General features: G+C 42.0%; 2 protein-coding genes across 2 annotated transcripts in view; one reads left to right on the forward strand and one right to left on the reverse strand.

Moving 5' to 3' along the window:
* The window catches only part of Fam227b (family with sequence similarity 227 member B), a 157,055-nt gene that overhangs the window by 49,016 nt on the left and 89,772 nt on the right, over positions 1 to 18,267 (reverse strand). The gene's annotated exons all lie outside the window — the stretch shown is intronic.
* The window catches only part of Fgf7 (fibroblast growth factor 7), a 55,907-nt gene continuing 38,793 nt past the window's right edge, over positions 1,154 to 18,267 (forward strand). Inside the window, exons 1-2 of the mRNA XM_041678871.1 lie at positions 1,154 to 1,315; positions 1,892 to 2,450. Of these exons, the coding sequence (XP_041534805.1) occupies positions 2,165 to 2,450 (286 nt within the window). The 5' untranslated portion in view covers positions 1,154 to 1,315; positions 1,892 to 2,164. The remainder of the gene's footprint in view (positions 1,316 to 1,891; positions 2,451 to 18,267) is intronic.

An 18,267-nucleotide genomic window follows, 5' to 3' on the forward strand; every position in this document is an offset into this window, starting at 1 on the left:
TAATAGTTTTACCAATCATGTGTCCCTTTGCTTCCATGAGCCACCAGTATAAATAAATCACAAGACACAGGATGTTACAGTGACAGAGCAGCACCGGCCCCATGAGACATGGTCATTGATTTGATACCCGAAGCAGCAGCTGAGCCATGGGGAAGTCCAGTGACTGGTCCAAGGGCACACTGTTTGTTAGAATCACCATCCAATAGGAAGCTAGATCCCTCAGCCTAAAGACTCACACACAGTGGTGTAATACCTGGGAAAAGATATGTCCTTGCTTGCTTAGGAATACCTGCTTTCAGACCCTGAGTGGTGGACTATCCCCTGTATTCTACTTGCAAAAAACCAAACCAACCAACCAAACACCCCCCCCCCCAATTAAAAAACAACAACAAAAAGCCATGTAAGGTCAGGGAGCCTGTGTGGGTCCCTGTATGCCTATATAGGTTCCCTGCATATATGTTATGGCTAAGTAGGTTGGTGTTCTTGTGGGACTCCTAACAGTAGGAGGGAACGAGGGCTCTGGCTCCTTTGTCTACTTATGGGATCCTTTTCCTCCTACTGGGTCGTCTTGTCCAGCCTTGATGTGATAGTATGTACCTGGTCTTATTGTAGTATGTTATGCCGTGTTTGGCTGATGTCCCTGGGAGGCCTGTTCTTTTCGGAGGGGAGATGGAGGGAGCACGGATCTGAGGGACAGGGAGATGGGTGGAGAGAATGGGCGGGAGGGGAGGGAGAGGTAATTGCAGTCTGGATGTAATATATGAGAGAATAATACTAAAAAAATAACATAAAGATTGTCTAACTATTTAAAAGCCTGTATACATGCTCTTGGAAATGTTTCCAAGGTCTGAGCAGCGGCTGTGTTTTAAAGATCTAACATTATTTCCCTTTCTCCTTGTAACTGCTTGAGAATCAGAGGGCTGGTTCCACAGAGCCGATGCCCACTTGTAGATTTAAACATAAGCCGTGTTCATAGCTCCCCCTTATGACCACTCAACATTACACAAGCCTCCTTCTAGCCCTGCTGTTTCATCCACCAAACAGCTCACTGGTTAAGTTTTAATTGCTTCCAATGAGGTCAGCAAAGGTATTTATTGAAAATCTCTGAATAAAAGGCTCCACGCACACACACAAGCGCACGCGCTCACACACGGAGAAAACCCTTTTGCCTGTTGATTTATGGAAACAATTATGATTCTGCTGGAGGATTTCTCAGCTGAGAAATAGTTTGTAGCTACAGCAGAGAGGCTCAAGTTGCACGAGGCAGGCAGCAGACACGGACCTCTTGTGTACCCAGCTGTTCTAAACAGAACAAGTAAGTTACTGTTATTTGTCTTTACAGAAACGCTGACTCTCTTCTGAAAGGTTTTCTCTTTCTGTGGTTACGGTACTGTGGGGGGGGGGCGTTTGAACCATAAATATCTGCAGAAATGTGCTGGAGTATGTATGGAAAGAGAAGCTGGAAGCTCTCCAGAGCAATCCCGACACTTAACTTGAAAAATATGGGCAGTTTAGGGGAAATAATTATTAAGCACAATGTAAAAGCATATGCTAATGAAATCCAGGGACAGCGTTTCTCCTCCACTGATAGTGGCTATAAAACTCAATTTGAGTCAATAGCTCTAAGTACAGGGAGCTCTTAGCAAGACAGCAACCGGAATGAATGGTGCGGTTTTATTGTGATGGCTCTCCCTTAATGCCTGGCTCTTCTCAATTTGCATGCAGAGTGGCAAAGATGCTAATACCCTCTGTGGAAGGTGTTTTAAGCGTGCCTTCGATGCTTAACTACACTGTGTGTTATACTACTTGCCCACTGAAATTGATACAACCAACTTTTCTCTTCCTCTCTCCTCCCCACCCCTCCCCATTCTTTATCTCTCATTGTGAACAGAAGTCAAGGAGCACACGGCAGTACAGCAACTGGCCTTGCTGCAAAAGCCGTGTGTATAAGGATTCATCTCTCAGCTGTGTTACTGAAGGAGGAATCCTGCTATTGGTATCCGAAGCTAAGAGATAAACTTAAGAGTCTGGAAAGAGCGACCACCTTTTCTCACAGCAATCTCCAGTGCCCAGACAGGAGGAGGCCCATGACCTAGGAGTGGCAGTCAGCCCAGGATTCGGTTCTCATTATGTTATTCATGAACACCCGGAGCACTACACTATAATGCGCAAATGGATACTGACATGGATCCTGCCACCTCTGCTCTACAGGTCCTGCCTCCACCTTGTCTGTCTAGTGGGCACTATGTCTTTAGCATGCAATGACATGACTCCAGAGCAAACGGCCGCGAATGGCAACTGTTCGAGCCCCGAGCGACACACACGGAGTTATGATTACATGGAAGGAGGGGATATAAGGGTGAGGAGACTGTTCTGTCGCACACAGTGGTATCTGAGGATTGACAAGCGAGGCAAAGTGAAGGGGACCCAGGAGATGAAGAACAGTTACAGTAAGTGACGTCTTTATTACAGCCCTGGTGAGAGCTTTCTGTTTTGTTTAAAGCTCACCTTTTGGTGGCATGTTCTCCTTTCTTCTGGGGCGGAGGGGGGGGGGGCAATGCAGTACCAACTCCTAATTTCTCTACATTGGGGTTTCTGCAACAAGTCTCTAAAATATCTGAGAACAGGGCAAGTGTACTCATCTTATGGCTGGAAGGGACAGCACAAGGCAGGGAAAATCCTTGCACTGTGGCCTAAATCCAAAACGCTCTTTAGTAAGAAAACGTTTTGCAGACAGTCCTCAGGCTGACATGTGTTGTTCGCCTAGCAAAGTCCGTGGAGGTTTGCAGACAGCTCTCAGTAGGGGTTCACCAAACTACCAGCCCCGAGTCTGAGGAACAGAGACGGGATCTGCCTTTATAAGTTGTGTTGCCTTTGAAAGGACTTTGTCATGGTGCAAACCGGTTCAGAATCTTCTTTCTGAGCATCCACAGCTGTGTGTTTCTAACACCAAAGGGGTCTGCAGTGCCTTCAACCATCTTAGTCTAATGAGCTTGTATTAGATTCTTTGGTCCCCTACCCAACAGACGACAGATCTTTCCATGGGTCTCTGCCATGGAACTTCTATGTTGCTTTATGAGGAACATAACTGTGAGGAAGCAGAAGTGAGTTAGAGAGAAATTATGTCCAAGCCTTTCAGCTGGAGCACCCCACTCTTCCCTCAAGCCCCAGCTACCCTTTCTCCTTAGAATGTCAGGGCTTGCATTTTCATCTAGTGATTACAACTAGTAACTAATTTCAGTGGCGTTAAATTCAGCAGAGCGCACACTCAACGGTCACCTTAAGCATTTAAAACTCACAGGTGGAGATAGGTTTGCCAGCATTACTAGTAAGTGGACAGCATTGACTCTGTGTGTTTGGTAATATGTGTGGTGGCGTAGATGAAAAAGGATGCGTGGAGGTTAACAGTGTAGCTGAGTGTCTGTGACAGGGTCACTCCAACCTTTCCTTATCTATTCTCCAAATAGTCTTTGAGATCTAACCTCATTGACCAATAGGCAAGAGTTTGGTGACTCTGTTTCCAATATGAAAATGATGGACCTCCATTTAAGCTATGGCTGATGGAAATTGTGGGTAAAGGAACCTGCCAGGTCTGGAAGACTAGTGCTATGGAATTCAGCTAAACAAATTGATAGCTGCTTCTATGTGAGCCATTGAATTTGGCTTTTTCATTTCATTCAAAAACCAGTGAGCTTTACCATAGATGACAGAATCTGGGGGAAGGTCAGAATCTAAGCGGCAGTGACAGCAGCACGTGTTCTGTCCCTGTCTGGAAATGACTCTGCGGACAAGTTCTTAGTTTTTCCATCCTTCAACCTGGAAACATGGATGCAGTTTTCAAAACCCTTTCTCATTGCCACAGTCTACTGTGTTCTAAATCAGGGACTGTACTATACAGTGCAAAGAAGCCTAACCACCCCTTTCCACAACTGTCACCCAAAGAAGGAGCTAAAGGTGTCTGCTATCTCTCCACAGTAAGTCATGCAGCTAGGGCTAATTTCACACTTCATAATCAGGTTATCATAGCTGGACTGTAGGCTTTTTCTACTTAAGGACTAATTCCTTTGGGTGCTTTCTACTAACTCATGCAAAAGGTAAAAAATAATGGAAGATAAAATTCAGTGAAAAAATGAGTATGTACAATTATTTGAGACTAAAGCAGTTATAATTGGAATGCATACATATATGTGATTTTTATTTTGTTTTGTTAAATTCCTTGAATTCATAAATTTCAAATATTTGTACATACTTGCAAAGTGGTAAAATCATTTTATGTTTTGAAGCCTGGTTATCCTTGAGTAGCCCTAAAGCCCATTTGGCTCTCCCCTTTCCCCCAACACTGATTCTAGAGTAATAAGACAGACAAAAGTCTCGCCCCACATCACAGTACCTCTGTACTCAAAGAGACTGATAGAGTTTATGCAAATGACTTTCACTTACAAGCTTTTAATAGTCTAAACTTACATACTTTCTCAAGATAGTAAAATCTCCTAGAAAGAGAAAACCTCACCAGAACCTTTTAACCAAACTACAAAGTGGTTGCCATGGCCCTGCCAGCCTATTGAAATGGACAGGTAAGGTTTCTCCAAAGTTAGACAGATGTCAAGGCATTTTTTGTGTAGGAAATCCCAAGAGATAGAAGAATAAAGGAAAATAATTTATTCAGAGAAAATTCTGATAAGCATCACTTGCTGGTTGAGGCAGCCTTGCTCATTTTAAGCATGAATACAAGCAGGGCACCTGAGAGGTTGAAGATACGGAATCCAGGTACAAGGAGTGTGGGCAGCTGGGCTTGTTTACATCAGCCCAAGAGGAGGCAGGCGAAATGCAATCACAAAAGCTGGGGATGGGTTCACAGTCCTCAGAATCAGCTCAAAGATCCAACCAGGAGGTTCCCCTCCTGCTGTCATTAGAACGACAGTTCAAAGTAACTGGATTCAAGGCAGCAGAATTCAGAAAGGAATAAAGCTCAGAAGTAAAGCCCAGATTTCCTTCCCATGGTCTGATGCCTTCCATTTCTACGTAGGTCCTTGAACGTCTTTGGAAGCCCTTTATAATAGCACTGGTTTTCGTTTTCTTTCCGTTAGCCACTCTCTTGGCTTTTGTTTGAGTGAAAGGAAACATGACCCGAGGATATGAATAAGACTTGGCAGGCTGCTTGCTTCCCCAGCGAAGCATGGCACCCTGGGGTCCTATACATGCTAAGCACGCCTGTTACCCACTGAACCACATATTTTCCTCCAGGGAATATGCTTTATAAGACATTGATAGATATGGACCAGCACTTCGGGAAGAGGCAAAAGACCTGGTTACGGCACCCTTGCTTCCTTAAGGAGTGGGACTGGGATAGGTGTACCAAGAGCAGGCAGGTGGGGTTGGTGTTAGGTCACGTGCCGTACCTCAGCTCTTCAGGGGAATTGAAACATCACTTCAGTGGTGTTTGGAGCCTTTGTTTCAGTCTTCCCCCATGTTAGATTATTTTGCAGAAAATATCAAGTTTAGATCAGAATAAGTAAACTGTATAGTAAAAAACAAAGAAAGAAAACAAAGAATCCCAACCCCTCCAGACAGTTCACCAAGGATGAATTTATGGATTTTGGAATTCAGGAGGAGACCACTGTTTGAACCCCTTAGGGCAGTGCAAGGGGGGGTGGGGAGGGGTCACAGATCTCCTCTCTGTTCTCTCTGGTGGCCCCTCATTCAGCTCTAGGTTTCGAAATGACAGAACTGGATCTTAACAAGAAGAATAGACGCAGAAGCCCTCACAGCAGGGGAACATTGGTAAGTAGTATCGTGGAGGGACAGGGAGTGAATGGTCAATGCTCCTAGCGCTTCTGTTGTCAGAACCGTCCTCTTGGAGGCAAGGCCAGCGGCTGGGTCTAGATAATGATTGGAGCAGACAGCTCCTCAGCAGACAGAGGCAATCACTCCACACCTGACAAAAATAACACAGCTGGGAGTTGAGGTGCTGAGTGAGAGATGGCAGCAGTGAGCTGGGTGCCCGACAACTGCTCCGAGAGACAGATGTGGGACAGAGGACCCAGCCCCTGACGATCAGTTTCCTGCTTTGTTTGTCTTTAGTCACTAAAATATTGTGTTCGCAACAATAGTTAATACCATCCGTTCCTCTGGAGAACTCCTTGATGACCAGAAGCCTCTGATCCAGGAGGAAGCCCATCTGCCTTTTTGAGCACTGTTAGTCACAAAGTAAGAAAGGGTTATTTGTTCTGAAAGTTGGCCAATGGCTTGGCAACATTTGCTCTTGGACTGGTAGGCTGTGATGGGATGTGGCCTCACAATTGGCGGAACACAAATAAACACAGCATTGTTGGATTTGACTTTGGCCACAGAACCTTCAGCAACTCAATTGTCAACAATTCCTTGGATGGGTTCCTGTCTGTGTTAGTCTCTATAGGGCCTCCCAGTCCACAACATCTCAGAATGCCGAGAGTGCAAACATACTCGGGTCCCATAGAGTTCTCAGTAACTGCTCTAGAAGAGCAACCCATACCATCAGAATAAAGAATCAAAATTATAAACGCAACACCCGCCTTTTAAAAAAGGATAAAGACCTTATCCACAAAAAGCTATGGAGTTCTGTGGAGCATATGCGCAAAACAAAATCCTAGAAATGATTGACAAGCTGGAATCTTCTAGAACTGGCAACTGGGATTCCTTATTAAAGGAATCTCAAGTCTTTTAAATATGAGGGATGCATAAATTGCTGAGGGGCAGATTTAGAAATGTTAGCTACTCTATGAAAAGTCAGTTTTCAATTGTTTTTTCCATATTTAGTTACGGCAAGTAACTGAAACTTACTAAACGCTAGAAACTTCATTAACACAAATATGCTCTCTTAATATTACCTCACTTAAAACGACCAGGTTTTAATGCTTAGTTTTTTTAGCTTTGATTATTTAGTGTGTGTGTCTGTGTGGGTATGTGCGTGCTACTGCAGAGATGCCCAGTTTTTAATGCTTTGGTTTTTAGCTTTGATTAGTGTGTCTGTGTGGGTATGTGCGTGCTACTGCATAGATGCCTAGTGGAGGACTCAGGTGTGAGGTCCCATGAACCCAGTGTTATGGGAGGGTTCTAAGCCACCTGATGAGGGTGATAGGAATCAAACGCAGGTCCTCTGCAAGAGCAGTACAGGTTCTTCACCACGGGGCCATCTCTCCGGCCCTAAACTGACCATTTCAATGTTACTGTCATCTCTGCATTAGTCCAGATCAGACGGCCCTTTCCCTATGGCTGAGGTGTAGAAGCTCTCTCCACAGCCTGTGGGGTAGGAGAACCAAAGGCCAGAATGACCTAAGGCAGTAGAAAAAAGGCAGATTTTAGACACGTGGAAGGAGCTGCTTTCTCTAGACCTTTTTTCCCTTCTATTTCTCAATCTTGGCTGAATATTGTTTTCATCTGGGACCTGTAAAAAATACTGATGCCAGATCCCATCCACCAGGACTCTCATTAACTTGATCTAGGGTGCAGTCTGGGCATCAGGAATTTTAAAAGCTCTCTAGATGATTCTGAGATGCGTCCAAGGCTGAGAACTACTGCACTGTGGGAATCACATTAGTGCGCTTGGGAAACCGTAGCTCGATTGAATCAAAATCCTACCAGGAGGGGAGGAGACAGGAAATCAGTACTCTTTACAGTTGTCCAGGGACGCTGTGCACAGCTAGAACTGCAAACTTCTACTTGGGGGGTGGAAGGTGGGAGGTGAGGGCTGGGGGATGGGGTGCAGCCTGAGCCGCCTCAGGGATGCTTATGAAGATTTTGGAGCCCTGGCATTTAGGGAGTTAAACTGGCCCCACCACCAGACTGGAGGAACGTATCTCTGAGTTGTGTATCAAGGAGTTCTTCTAGGCCCGCTGGACATCAACATGTGCTCAGCCAGCCTGGACACGAATGTGAGGGCAGCCCTGTAGCATGACAGAAGGTGACACAGCTGCACTGTGACAGCTGCGGGGACGGGAGGCCAAGGGCGGCACAGACACCAGTGTCTGCTGTGAACCCAGACGCTTCTAAATTGGGCTTTTCTCTCGCATAGCCACACGAGTAAACTCGAAGGCAAGAGACTGAAAATGACAGTTGGTCAACTTAGAAAATCCAGTGGGGACAAAACCATAGGTCCCCAAGGGATGTTCCCAGTCTAGTCATCTTTGCAAGGCTGGGAATATACAAAACACGAAGGCAGTACTTTCTTCACTTTTTTTTTTTTTTTAATAGCAAATAGTTTTAGTAGAACGGTAACTTCTGTAGAATCGCCGTGGAAACACAGTATCTCTACATTTAAATTTCTCATATGGCATATAACACATAGGAGAAAAGGGTAACCGCTAATCTTCCTACATTCCAAACAGGCTGAAATGAAAGGTCTTTTTCATTCACATGGCTTGCAAAGCTGTGTTAAAAGTCACTGGACAGGGAACGGAGAGATGGCTCAGAAGTTAAGAGCAGACACTGCCTTTTGCAGAGGCCATGAATTCAGTTCCCAGCACCATGTCAGGCATCTCCAGCTCCAGGAGCTCCCACACCCTCTTCTGGACTTCGTAGGCCTCCGTACTCACAGATGCACAGTCTCCTCCCACCATATACATACTTAAAAATGAAATAAAAGTCACTGGACGTTTAAGTAATTCTTGGCCAAGTTTCAACTCTGGTTTTGAACTTACCTGTAGACCCACCCTAAGCAGAGGAATATTTCAAGAGTTTTAAATACCGTGCTTCAGCTTCCTTAAGCGGCATATTTTTCATTTTCCACAGTATTTCCCATTTTATGTTTGCATTTGAATTTTAGATGCACTTCTAGATAATATTGGCAGAAATATTTGAGGCAAAATTCAGAATCAACCCAGTTTGCATGTTTTCCTTAAGGCAGTTTTTCCAAAGTCTGTTTCTTAGAATACTGACGTCCCCCGAGATATTCGGGGTGTTTCCTCAAGCTGTTTCTCTGGATGGTTGACTGGGAAATACTCACTTAATAATGCTGAATTCATCTCTTGAAGAATTCTCTGAGTTTATGTTACTCTATGGTTAGCTTCAGCTTCAAGGAAATAATACATGTGGGTTTCCAAACTGACTTGACAACAGAAAGCTCCTTTGTTCCCATTCTTCTCCCTATTCTGGCTTTTGGTAGAACATTTAAATTTCATTAATTTGAAACCTGAGAGCAAACTGAGGTCCATCTTTGGAGTAGTCAAGAACTAAACCAACCTATCATTCAGTTGTTTGTCTGAAATGAAAGGTCACACAACAAAACTGCCCCATGATTTCAGAACCAGCGGAGCTCAGTTATGCTGAGACAGAAGCATGCCTGTCAGTCTGCTTCAAGACCGTATTCTTACAGTGGTGAAGGGCTAACTGCAGATATTTCCAGTGAGACCGAAGTCTGAATGAGAGTTCTATCTGCGCTGTAGGCAGCCATGTGGGACTATTTTCCTGACAGGAAATGATGAAGCTTGTAGCTATGTCTGGGCAACCTACAAATTATAGACTTATTTATTCTACCGAAACCTAAAATGCTTTTGCGGCTCCAGGGTGACTGCACAATTCTTATTATGTGTGCTCCATACAATAAACTTTATTTTACTAATCAAAAAGTAGTTCCGGCAAAAGATGCAGTTATTTCAATTTTTATCAATAAGTAACAAGTTTCATTAATTCACCAAGATATTTAGAAATTTGAAATTTTACAGAACCTGACAGAAAAACTACCAGAGAGCCTCTCATCTGAGATTTTAGAAGGTGACAGGACCAGTGGCACTCGGTCCTCTCCATGCCCAGGCAGACACCTGCTTACCGTTGGCTCTCCCTGCATGGACTTAGCACTCAACCCGGAAGGCTCTCGCTCTTCCTTTTATCGCCCCCTGGCCCAGGGCGCTGCATTTAGCCCAGTGGAAGCAGGCAGAAATAGTTATAATTATTAAACATATTTGTCACTTAACTGATTATATATTTAAAATCAGTTGCCAGTAAAAATACACTGTTTAATCATCAAAAAAGTTGATGCAAATAAGAACTAAATGCTTTTTTGAAATAAAAGAAAAATATGCCTCATTTTTTTCTTATTATCTATCCTTCAAAAATAAAATTATCTTCCAGAGGCCATTTGGCTAAGTTTTTCTAGGGAAGGCCAAGAGTTCAGTGGAAAGGTGTTTTGTTATCAAGGCCAACTGCATAAGAGGTTGGAGACACTGAAAGATTAGGTATTGGGGCAACAAGAAGACCAAGCTTGGAAGAGCTGTGGGCCTCCTCAACATTCATTCTCATTTTTACCTGTTTATTTATCAAGAAGTATACTCAGAAGAAATAATTTATACTTGATATTGGCTTTAGGAATATCTGTATTTAAAGGAGGCAGAAAAAAAAAAAACCCTTGTTGTCCTACCAGAAAACAATCGGTAGACTGGTTATTTTAGGGTGGGAATCTACCCACTAGTGGGAATGGCCCTTGTGATGGTTTGTTTGTGTCAGTTTGGGCATGTCCATGGGGGCATTTTCTTGGTTAATGATTGATGTAGAAGGGCCCAGTTCCTGGACGATGCCACCCATGGCAGGAGGTCCTGGGCTACATAAGAAAGTTAAAGCGGAGAGATCCAGTAGGCAGCGTTCCTCTGTGTGTCCTCTTCAGCTCTTGCCTCCAAGCTCTTGCCTGAGTTCCTGCTCTGACTTCCCTCAGTGACAGATGGCCTGGGAGTTGTTAGAGGAAACAACCCCCCCCCCCCTCCACAAGTTGCATTTGGTCACAGTGTTTAAGCACAGCAATAGAAGGCAACCCAGGGACCAGCGCAGAGAGGAGGAAAGGAGAGATAACGCTGGGAGAGAGAAATGAGGAGCAGCAGGAACCACGGGGGCTGCTCTCAATTTGTGTTAGTGGCAGCAGCCTGGTAAGTAAGAGCATCTCTGGGTCTTACCAGAGTTTTTAGATGTTTCTGATCACATCCCTGGCTTATCTCATTCATGGAGGGGAGGCACGGGGCCATGGGACATCATCTGTATAGGAGGCACAGTCTCTCCCTTTCTTTGCACTAAGAAGAAAGGGATCATACAAAATTTTGAAAGACTGATGACACCTTCCTGTTTTCATTCTTTTGTTAAATTCAAGAGTCTGAGAAACTAAAGATACAGTGGTAAACAGCTTTACAGCTTGTATTTTTGGAGAGCTAACAGTTTAGTTGGGCTTAGAGGAGAGCCTCAAGGCAGAAGGGCAAGTTTAGAGGACAGGGATTGGCTAACCCAGCAAGAGAGAGAGAGCTCAGGTGTCTTGAGGGAAGTGCCTTTTAAGGCACTGTTAAGATGGCGAGGTTTGGACACGAGAGCAATTCCGCATCTCTCTAGGATCAGTGTGGAACTCAACGATGGTTATCCTAATTTTTTTCTTTATTTCAAAAAGCTCGAGAACACACACACACACACACACACACACACACACACACACACACACACAGAGAGAGAGAGAGAGAGAGAGAGAGAGAGAGAGAGAGAGAGAGAGAGAGAGTTTTGTTTCTAGAACCCATACCATGCAGCTCACACCCAATCCTGCTCCATGGGGAATCTGACCCCTTCCTTTGGCCTCCAAGCACTGTATTCCTACCCATGCACATATTTAAAAATCCCGCCCATGCACATAATTGAAAGCAAAAATTTAAAAAAATCTCCATGAGAACAGTTTCTTGTAATATATCATCAGATTTTTATCTGATTGAAATATTTATTTAAAAAATAAGTATCTCCAACTAAAATTTAATTATACTGTGGGGAGGTCTTCATTACTGTGCCACAGGAAGGTATCAAAAGCTGTTTAATAAAATGAATGAAAAAGGAGACCACTCTATTTCAGATGATGACTTCCTTTGAAGGGAAGCTTTTTTTTTTTGAAAGTCATAATTCAAGTTATGCTAGCTGGAAAATGAACATTTTTTTTTCTGGATGGCAGCACATATTTCTTTTCTTTTTTTCCAATCTTTTATCATAACTGTAACCTGCTTAAGTCAGCTGCATACAAATGACTGCTCTAAAGGCTACATTATCATTATGAAAGGAATTCATTTTCCTGTAATAGTTCCCAAGAAGGCAGAGCTGTAATGGTTTTCAGACACATGGTTACCATTTTAGAGGAGAATTATCGTGATGACCTCCTGCATTCTTTCTGGAAGGCTATTGAGGTGTCTGTGTGTGAGAAATCTCAGCTCCTGGTTATGAACGGTAGTCTATGAAATAGTATGGCTACTTCATAGACTCATGGATGGACTCTGGCCATGGAAAGATTCTGCCCACTTTGCTCTTCATATTTCTCTTACTCTCTTGAAGTTGGTCAGACATTGAACCACGTAGATCCTAGAGAAGATGGGCATAAATCTGCATCTCAGTTTTAAAGATTTACTTTAAAGTTTATGACCTTTTAAAGTATTTTAATGGTTTTATTAGGTATTTACATTAAAATCATTACATTACAGAGAAATAAATTTGTTTGCTGTTCTTATAAAACTTTGAATTTAGTCTCTGACACACATACACACACACACATATATACAACATATAACTGAAAACATGTTTTGAAGTGACTAAAGAATATGGCTAAAATTGAAGTTAATTCTTTTAAAGTATGTATGCCAATATTGGAATTGGTGAATTTTTTTTCTCTACTTTAAGGATTTCTTAAATTCTCTCCTAATATAAGCTTGTGATAACACTCTTCATCTCATGGGGTGGAAAAAGGCCTGAGGAAACCGGCCAAGCCATTTTCTTCATTGCTACATCAGTTTTCTTTCTTTCTTTTTTTTTTGAAGAAATGTTTTGAAAATGTCTCTCTCTTTTTTTTTATTTATTTATTAAGGATTTATGCCTCCTCCCCGCAACCGCCTCCCATTTCCCTCCCCCTCCCCCGATCAAGTCCCCCTCCCTCATCTGCTCAAAGAGCAATCAGGGTTCCCTGACCTGTGGGAAGCACAAGGACCGACCGCCCACCTCTATCCAGGTCTAGTAAGGTGAGCATCCAAACTGCCTAGGCTCCCCCAAAGCCAGTACGTGCAGTAGGATCAGAAACCCATTGCCATTGTTCTTGAGTTCTCAGTATTCATCATTGTCCGCTATGTTCAGCGAGTCCGGTTTTATCCCATGCTTTTTCAGACCTAGGCCAGCTGGCCTTGGTGAGTTCCCGATAGAACATCCCCATTGTCTCAGTGTGTGGGTGTACCCCTTGCGGTCCTGAGTTCCTTGCTCGTGCTCTCTTTCCTTCTGCTCCTGATTTGGACCTTGAGATTTCTGTCCGATGCTCCCATGTGGGTCTCTGTCTCTGTCTCCTTTCATCGCCTGATGAAGGTTAATATTCATGAGGATGCCTATGTGTTTGTCTATGGATTCACCTTCTTATTTAGCTTCTCTAGGAACATAAGCTCAATGTCCTTTATTTGTGGCTAGAAACCAAATATGAGTGAGTACATCCCATGTTCCTCTTTTTGGGTCTGGCTTACCTCACTCAGGATAGTGTTTTCTATTTCCATCCATTTGTATGCAAAATTCAAGAAGTCCTTGTTTTTTACTGCTGAGTAATACTCTAATATGTATATATTCCATACTTTCTTCATCCATTCTTCCGTTGAAGGGCATCTAGGCTGTTTCCAGGTTCTGGCTATTACAAACAATGCTGCCATGAACATAGTTGAGCATATACTTTTGTTGTATGATAGGGCCTCTCTTGGGTATATTCCCAAGAGTGGTATTGCTGGATCCAGGGGTAGGTTGATCCCGAATTTCCTGAGAAACCGAAACACTGCTTTCCAGAGTGGTTGCACAAGTTTGCATTCCCACCAGCAATGGGTGAGTGTACCCCTTTCTCCACAACCTCTCCAACAAAGGCTATCATTGGTGTTTTTTATTTTAGCCATTCTGACAGGTGTAAGATGGTATCTTAAAGTTGTCTTGATTTGCATTTCCCTGATCGCTAAGGAAGTTGAGCATGACCTTAAGTGTCTTTTGGCTATTTGAAGTTCTTCTGTTGAGAATTCTCTGTTCAGCTCAATGCCCCATTTTATAATTGGGTTGATTAGCCTTTTACGGTCTAGTTTCTTGATTTCGTTATATATTTTGGAGATCAGACCTTTGTCAGTTGCAGGGTTGATGAAAATCTTCTCCCAGTAAGTGGGTTGCCTTTTTGTCTTAGAGACAGTGTCCTTTGCTTTACAGAAGCTTCTCAGCCTCAGGAGGTCCCATTTATTCAATGATACCCTTTGTGTCTGTGCTGCTGGGGTTATACGTAGGAAGTGGTCTCCTGTGCCCATGTGCTGTAGAGTACTTCCCACTTTCTCTTCTATCAGGTTCAGTGTGTTCGGACTGATATTGAGGTCTTTAATCCATTTGGACTTGAGTTTTGTGCATGGTGATAGATATGGATCTACTTTCATTCTTCTACAGATTGACATCCAGTTTTGCCAGCACAATTTGTTGAAGATGCTCTCTTTTTTCCATTGTATACTTTTAGCTCCTTTATCGAAAATCAGGTGTTCATAGTTTTGTGGGTTAAAGTCAGGGTCTTCTATTCGATTCCATTGGTCGACTTCTCTGTTTTTATGCCAATACCAAGCTGTTTTCAATGCTGTAGCTCTGTAATAGAGTTTGAAGTCAGGGATGGTAATGCCTCCAGACAATCCTTTATTGTATAAGATTGTTTTGGCTATCCTGGGTTTTTTGTTTTTCCATATAAAGTTGATTATTGTCTTCTCCAGATCTGTGAAGAATTTTGATGGGAGTTTGATGGGGATTGCATTGAATCTATAGATTGCTTTTGGTAGAATTGCCATTTTTACTATGTTGATCCTTCCAATCCAAGAGCAAGGGAGGTCCTTCCATTTTCTGGTGTCTTCTTCAATTTCTTTCTTCAAAGACTTATAGTTCTTGTCAAATAGATCTTTCACTTCCTTGGTCAGAGTTACCCCAAGATATTTTATGCTATTTGTGGCTATCGTGAAAGGTGATGCTTCTCTGATTTCCCTCTCTGCTTCCTTATCCTTAGTGTATAGGAAGGGAACTGATTTTTTGGACTTGATCTTGTATCCTGCCACATTACTAAAGGTGTTTATCAGCTGTAGGAGTTCTTTGGTAGAGTTTTTGGGGTCGCTTATGTACACTATCATATCATCTGCAAATAATGAAAGCTTAACTTCTTCCTTTCCAATACGAATCCCCTTGATCCCCTTATGTTGTCTTATTGCTATTGCTAGAACTTCAAGCACTATATTGAAGAGGTATGGAGAGAGTGGACATCCTTGTCGTGTTCCTGATTTTAGTGGGATGGCTTTGCGTTTTTCTCCATTTAATTTAATGTTAGCTGTTGGCTTGCTGTAAATAGCTTTAATTATATTTTGGTAGGATCCTTGTATCCCTATTTTCTCCAAGACCTTTATCATAAAGGGGTGTTGAATTTTGTCGAATGCTTTTTCAGCATCTAATGAAATGATCATATGGTTTTTTTCTTTCAGTTTATTTATATGGTGGATTACATTGATAGATTTTCGTATGTTGAACCAGCCCTGCATCTCTGGGATGAAGCCTACTTGATCATAATGGATAATTTTTCTTATGTGTTCTTGGATTCGGTTTGCCAGTATTTTATTGAGAATTTTTGCGTCGATGTTCATGAGTGAGATAGGTCTGTAATTCTCTTTCTTGGTTGGGTCTTTGTGTGGTTTTGGTATCAGGGTAACTGTAGCTTCATAAAAGGAATTTGGCAATGACTCTTCTGTTTCTATATTGTGAAATACATTAAGGAGTATAGATATTAGTTCTTCTTGGAAGTTCTAGTAGAATTCTGCATTGAAACCATCTGGTCCTGGGCTTTTTTTCGAAGTGAGATTTTTGATAACCGTTTCTAATTCTTCGCGAGTAACTGGTCTATTTAGATCATTCACCTGGTCTTGGTTTAGCTTTGGTATATGGTACTTATTTAAAAAAAATGTCCATTTCTTTTGTATTTTCCAGTTTTGTGGCATACAGGCTTTTGTAGTAAGATCTAATGATTCTCTGAATTTCCTCTGTGTCTGTGGTTATGTCCCCCTTTTCATTTCTGATCTTATTTATTTGCGTGTTCTCTCTCTGTCGTTTAATTAGTTTGAATAGGGGTTTTTCGATCTTGTTGATTTTCTCCAAGAACCAGCTTTTTTGTTTCATTGATTCTTTGGAACAATTTCTATTTTGTTGATTTCATCCCTCAGTTTTATTATTTCCAGTCTTCTACTTCTCCTGGGCATGTCTGCTTCTTTTTTTTCTAGAGCTTTCAGGTGTGTTGTTAATTCCCCAATGTATGCATTCTCCGTTTTCTTTAAGTGGGCACTTAGTGCTATGAACTTTCCTCTTAGCACTGCTTTCATAGTGTCCCATAGGTTTGAGTATGTTGTCCCTTTATTTTCATTAAATTCAAGGAAGACTTTAATTTCTTACTTGATTTCTTCCTTGACCCAGGTGTGGTTCAGTAGTTGACTGTTCAGTTTCCATGAGTTTGTCGGTTTTTTAGGGGTATTGTTGTTGTTGCCTTCTAACTTTAATCCGTGGTGATCTGATAAGACACAGGTGGACACTGATATTTTTTTGTATCTGTGGAGGTTTCCTTTGTTTCCGAGTATGTGGTCAATTTTTGAGAAGGTTCCATGAGCTGCAGAGAAGAAGGTATATTCTTTCCTATTTGGGTGGAATGTTCTATAGATGTCTGTTAAGTCCATTTGCTTCATTACCTCCAATAATTCTCTTAATTCTCTATTAGGTTTCTGTCTGATTGACCTGTCCCTTGGAGAGAGAGGTGTGTTGACGTCTCCTACTACTAGTGTGTGTGGTTTGATGTCTGCCTTGAGTTCTAGTAATATTTCTTTTACATAAGTAGGTGCTTTTATATTGGGGGCGTAGATATTCAGGATTGAGATGTCATCCTGATGAATTGTTCCTGTTATGAGTGTAAAGTGACCATCTCGGTCTCTTCTGATTGATTTTAGTTTGAAGTTAGTTTTGTTAGAAATTAGTATGGCCATACCTGCTTTTTTCTTAGGACCATTTGCTTGAAAGACCTTTTCCCAGCCCTTTACTCCGAGTAGATGCCTGTCTTTGTGGTTGAGATGTGTTTCTTGCAAACAGCAGAATGTTGAATCCTGTTTTCGTTTCCAATCTTTTACCCTGTGCCTTTTTATAGGTGAATTGAGCCCATTAATATTAAGTGATATTAATGTCCAGTGTGGTTGTTTACTCCGGTTATTCTTATTGTTTTTGGTAGTAGAGATTGTGTATCTCCTTTCTTTGAGATGTGCTGGTGAAGGGTCACTAGATGCCTGGGTTATTGTAGGCAGTGTTGGATTCCTTGGGTTGCGATTTTCCTTCTATTACTTTCTGTAGGGCTGGATTTGTGGCTATGTATTGTTTAAATTTGTTCTTATCCTGGAATGTCTTGTTTTCTCCGTTGATAATGAACGTTAGCTTGGCTGGGTATGGTAGTTTGGGTTTGCATCTATGGTCTCTTAGCTTCTGCAGTACATCTATCCAGGACCTTCTTGCTTTCATAGTTTCCATAGAGAAGTCAGGTGTAAGTCTGATCGGTTTACATTTATAAGTTACTTGCCCTTTTTCCTTTGCAACTCTTAATATTCTTTCTTTAACCTGTATATTTTGTGTTTTGATTATTATATGGCGAGGAGATGTTTTTCTTTGATCCAGTCTGTTTGGTGTTCTTATGCTTCTTGAATATTTAAATGAATATCTTTCTTTAAGTTGGGAAAATTTTCTTCCATAATTTTGTTGAAAATATTTTCTGGGCCTTTGAGCTGTGCCTCTTCTCCTTCTTCTATTCCTATTATTCTTAGGTTTGGTTTTTTTTTTTTTATTGTGTCCCATATTTCCTGAATGTTTTGTGTTGAGAATTTGTTGGCTTTGCTGTTTTCTTTGATCTGTTCGTTTATTTTCTCTATGGTGTTCTCAGAATCTGTGATTCTTTCTTCTAGCTCTTGTATTCTATTGATTATGCTTGTAGTCCCCTTTCTCTATACCCACACAAGAATTTGCTATAATTTGTGTTTTGGATCTTAGCCATTCTGACTAGGGTAAGATGGAATCTCAAAGTTACCTTATGTCTGAGCTAGGCAAGCTGCTGAAGAACAAAAGTAGATTTATATCTTTCACCCTGCACAAAACTGAACTCTAAATGGATCAAAGACTTCAGCATAAAGTCCCGATAGACCCTGAATCTGTTAGAGGAGAAAGTGGGAAATATGTTTCAACTCAGAGGCACCG

The sequence above is a fragment of the Microtus oregoni genome, unplaced genomic scaffold (genome assembly GCF_018167655.1).
Source record: "Microtus oregoni isolate MIOR12 unplaced genomic scaffold, Mior012 000031F_ref0000149, whole genome shotgun sequence".
NCBI classification, from domain to species: Eukaryota; Metazoa; Chordata; class Mammalia; order Rodentia; family Cricetidae; genus Microtus; species Microtus oregoni.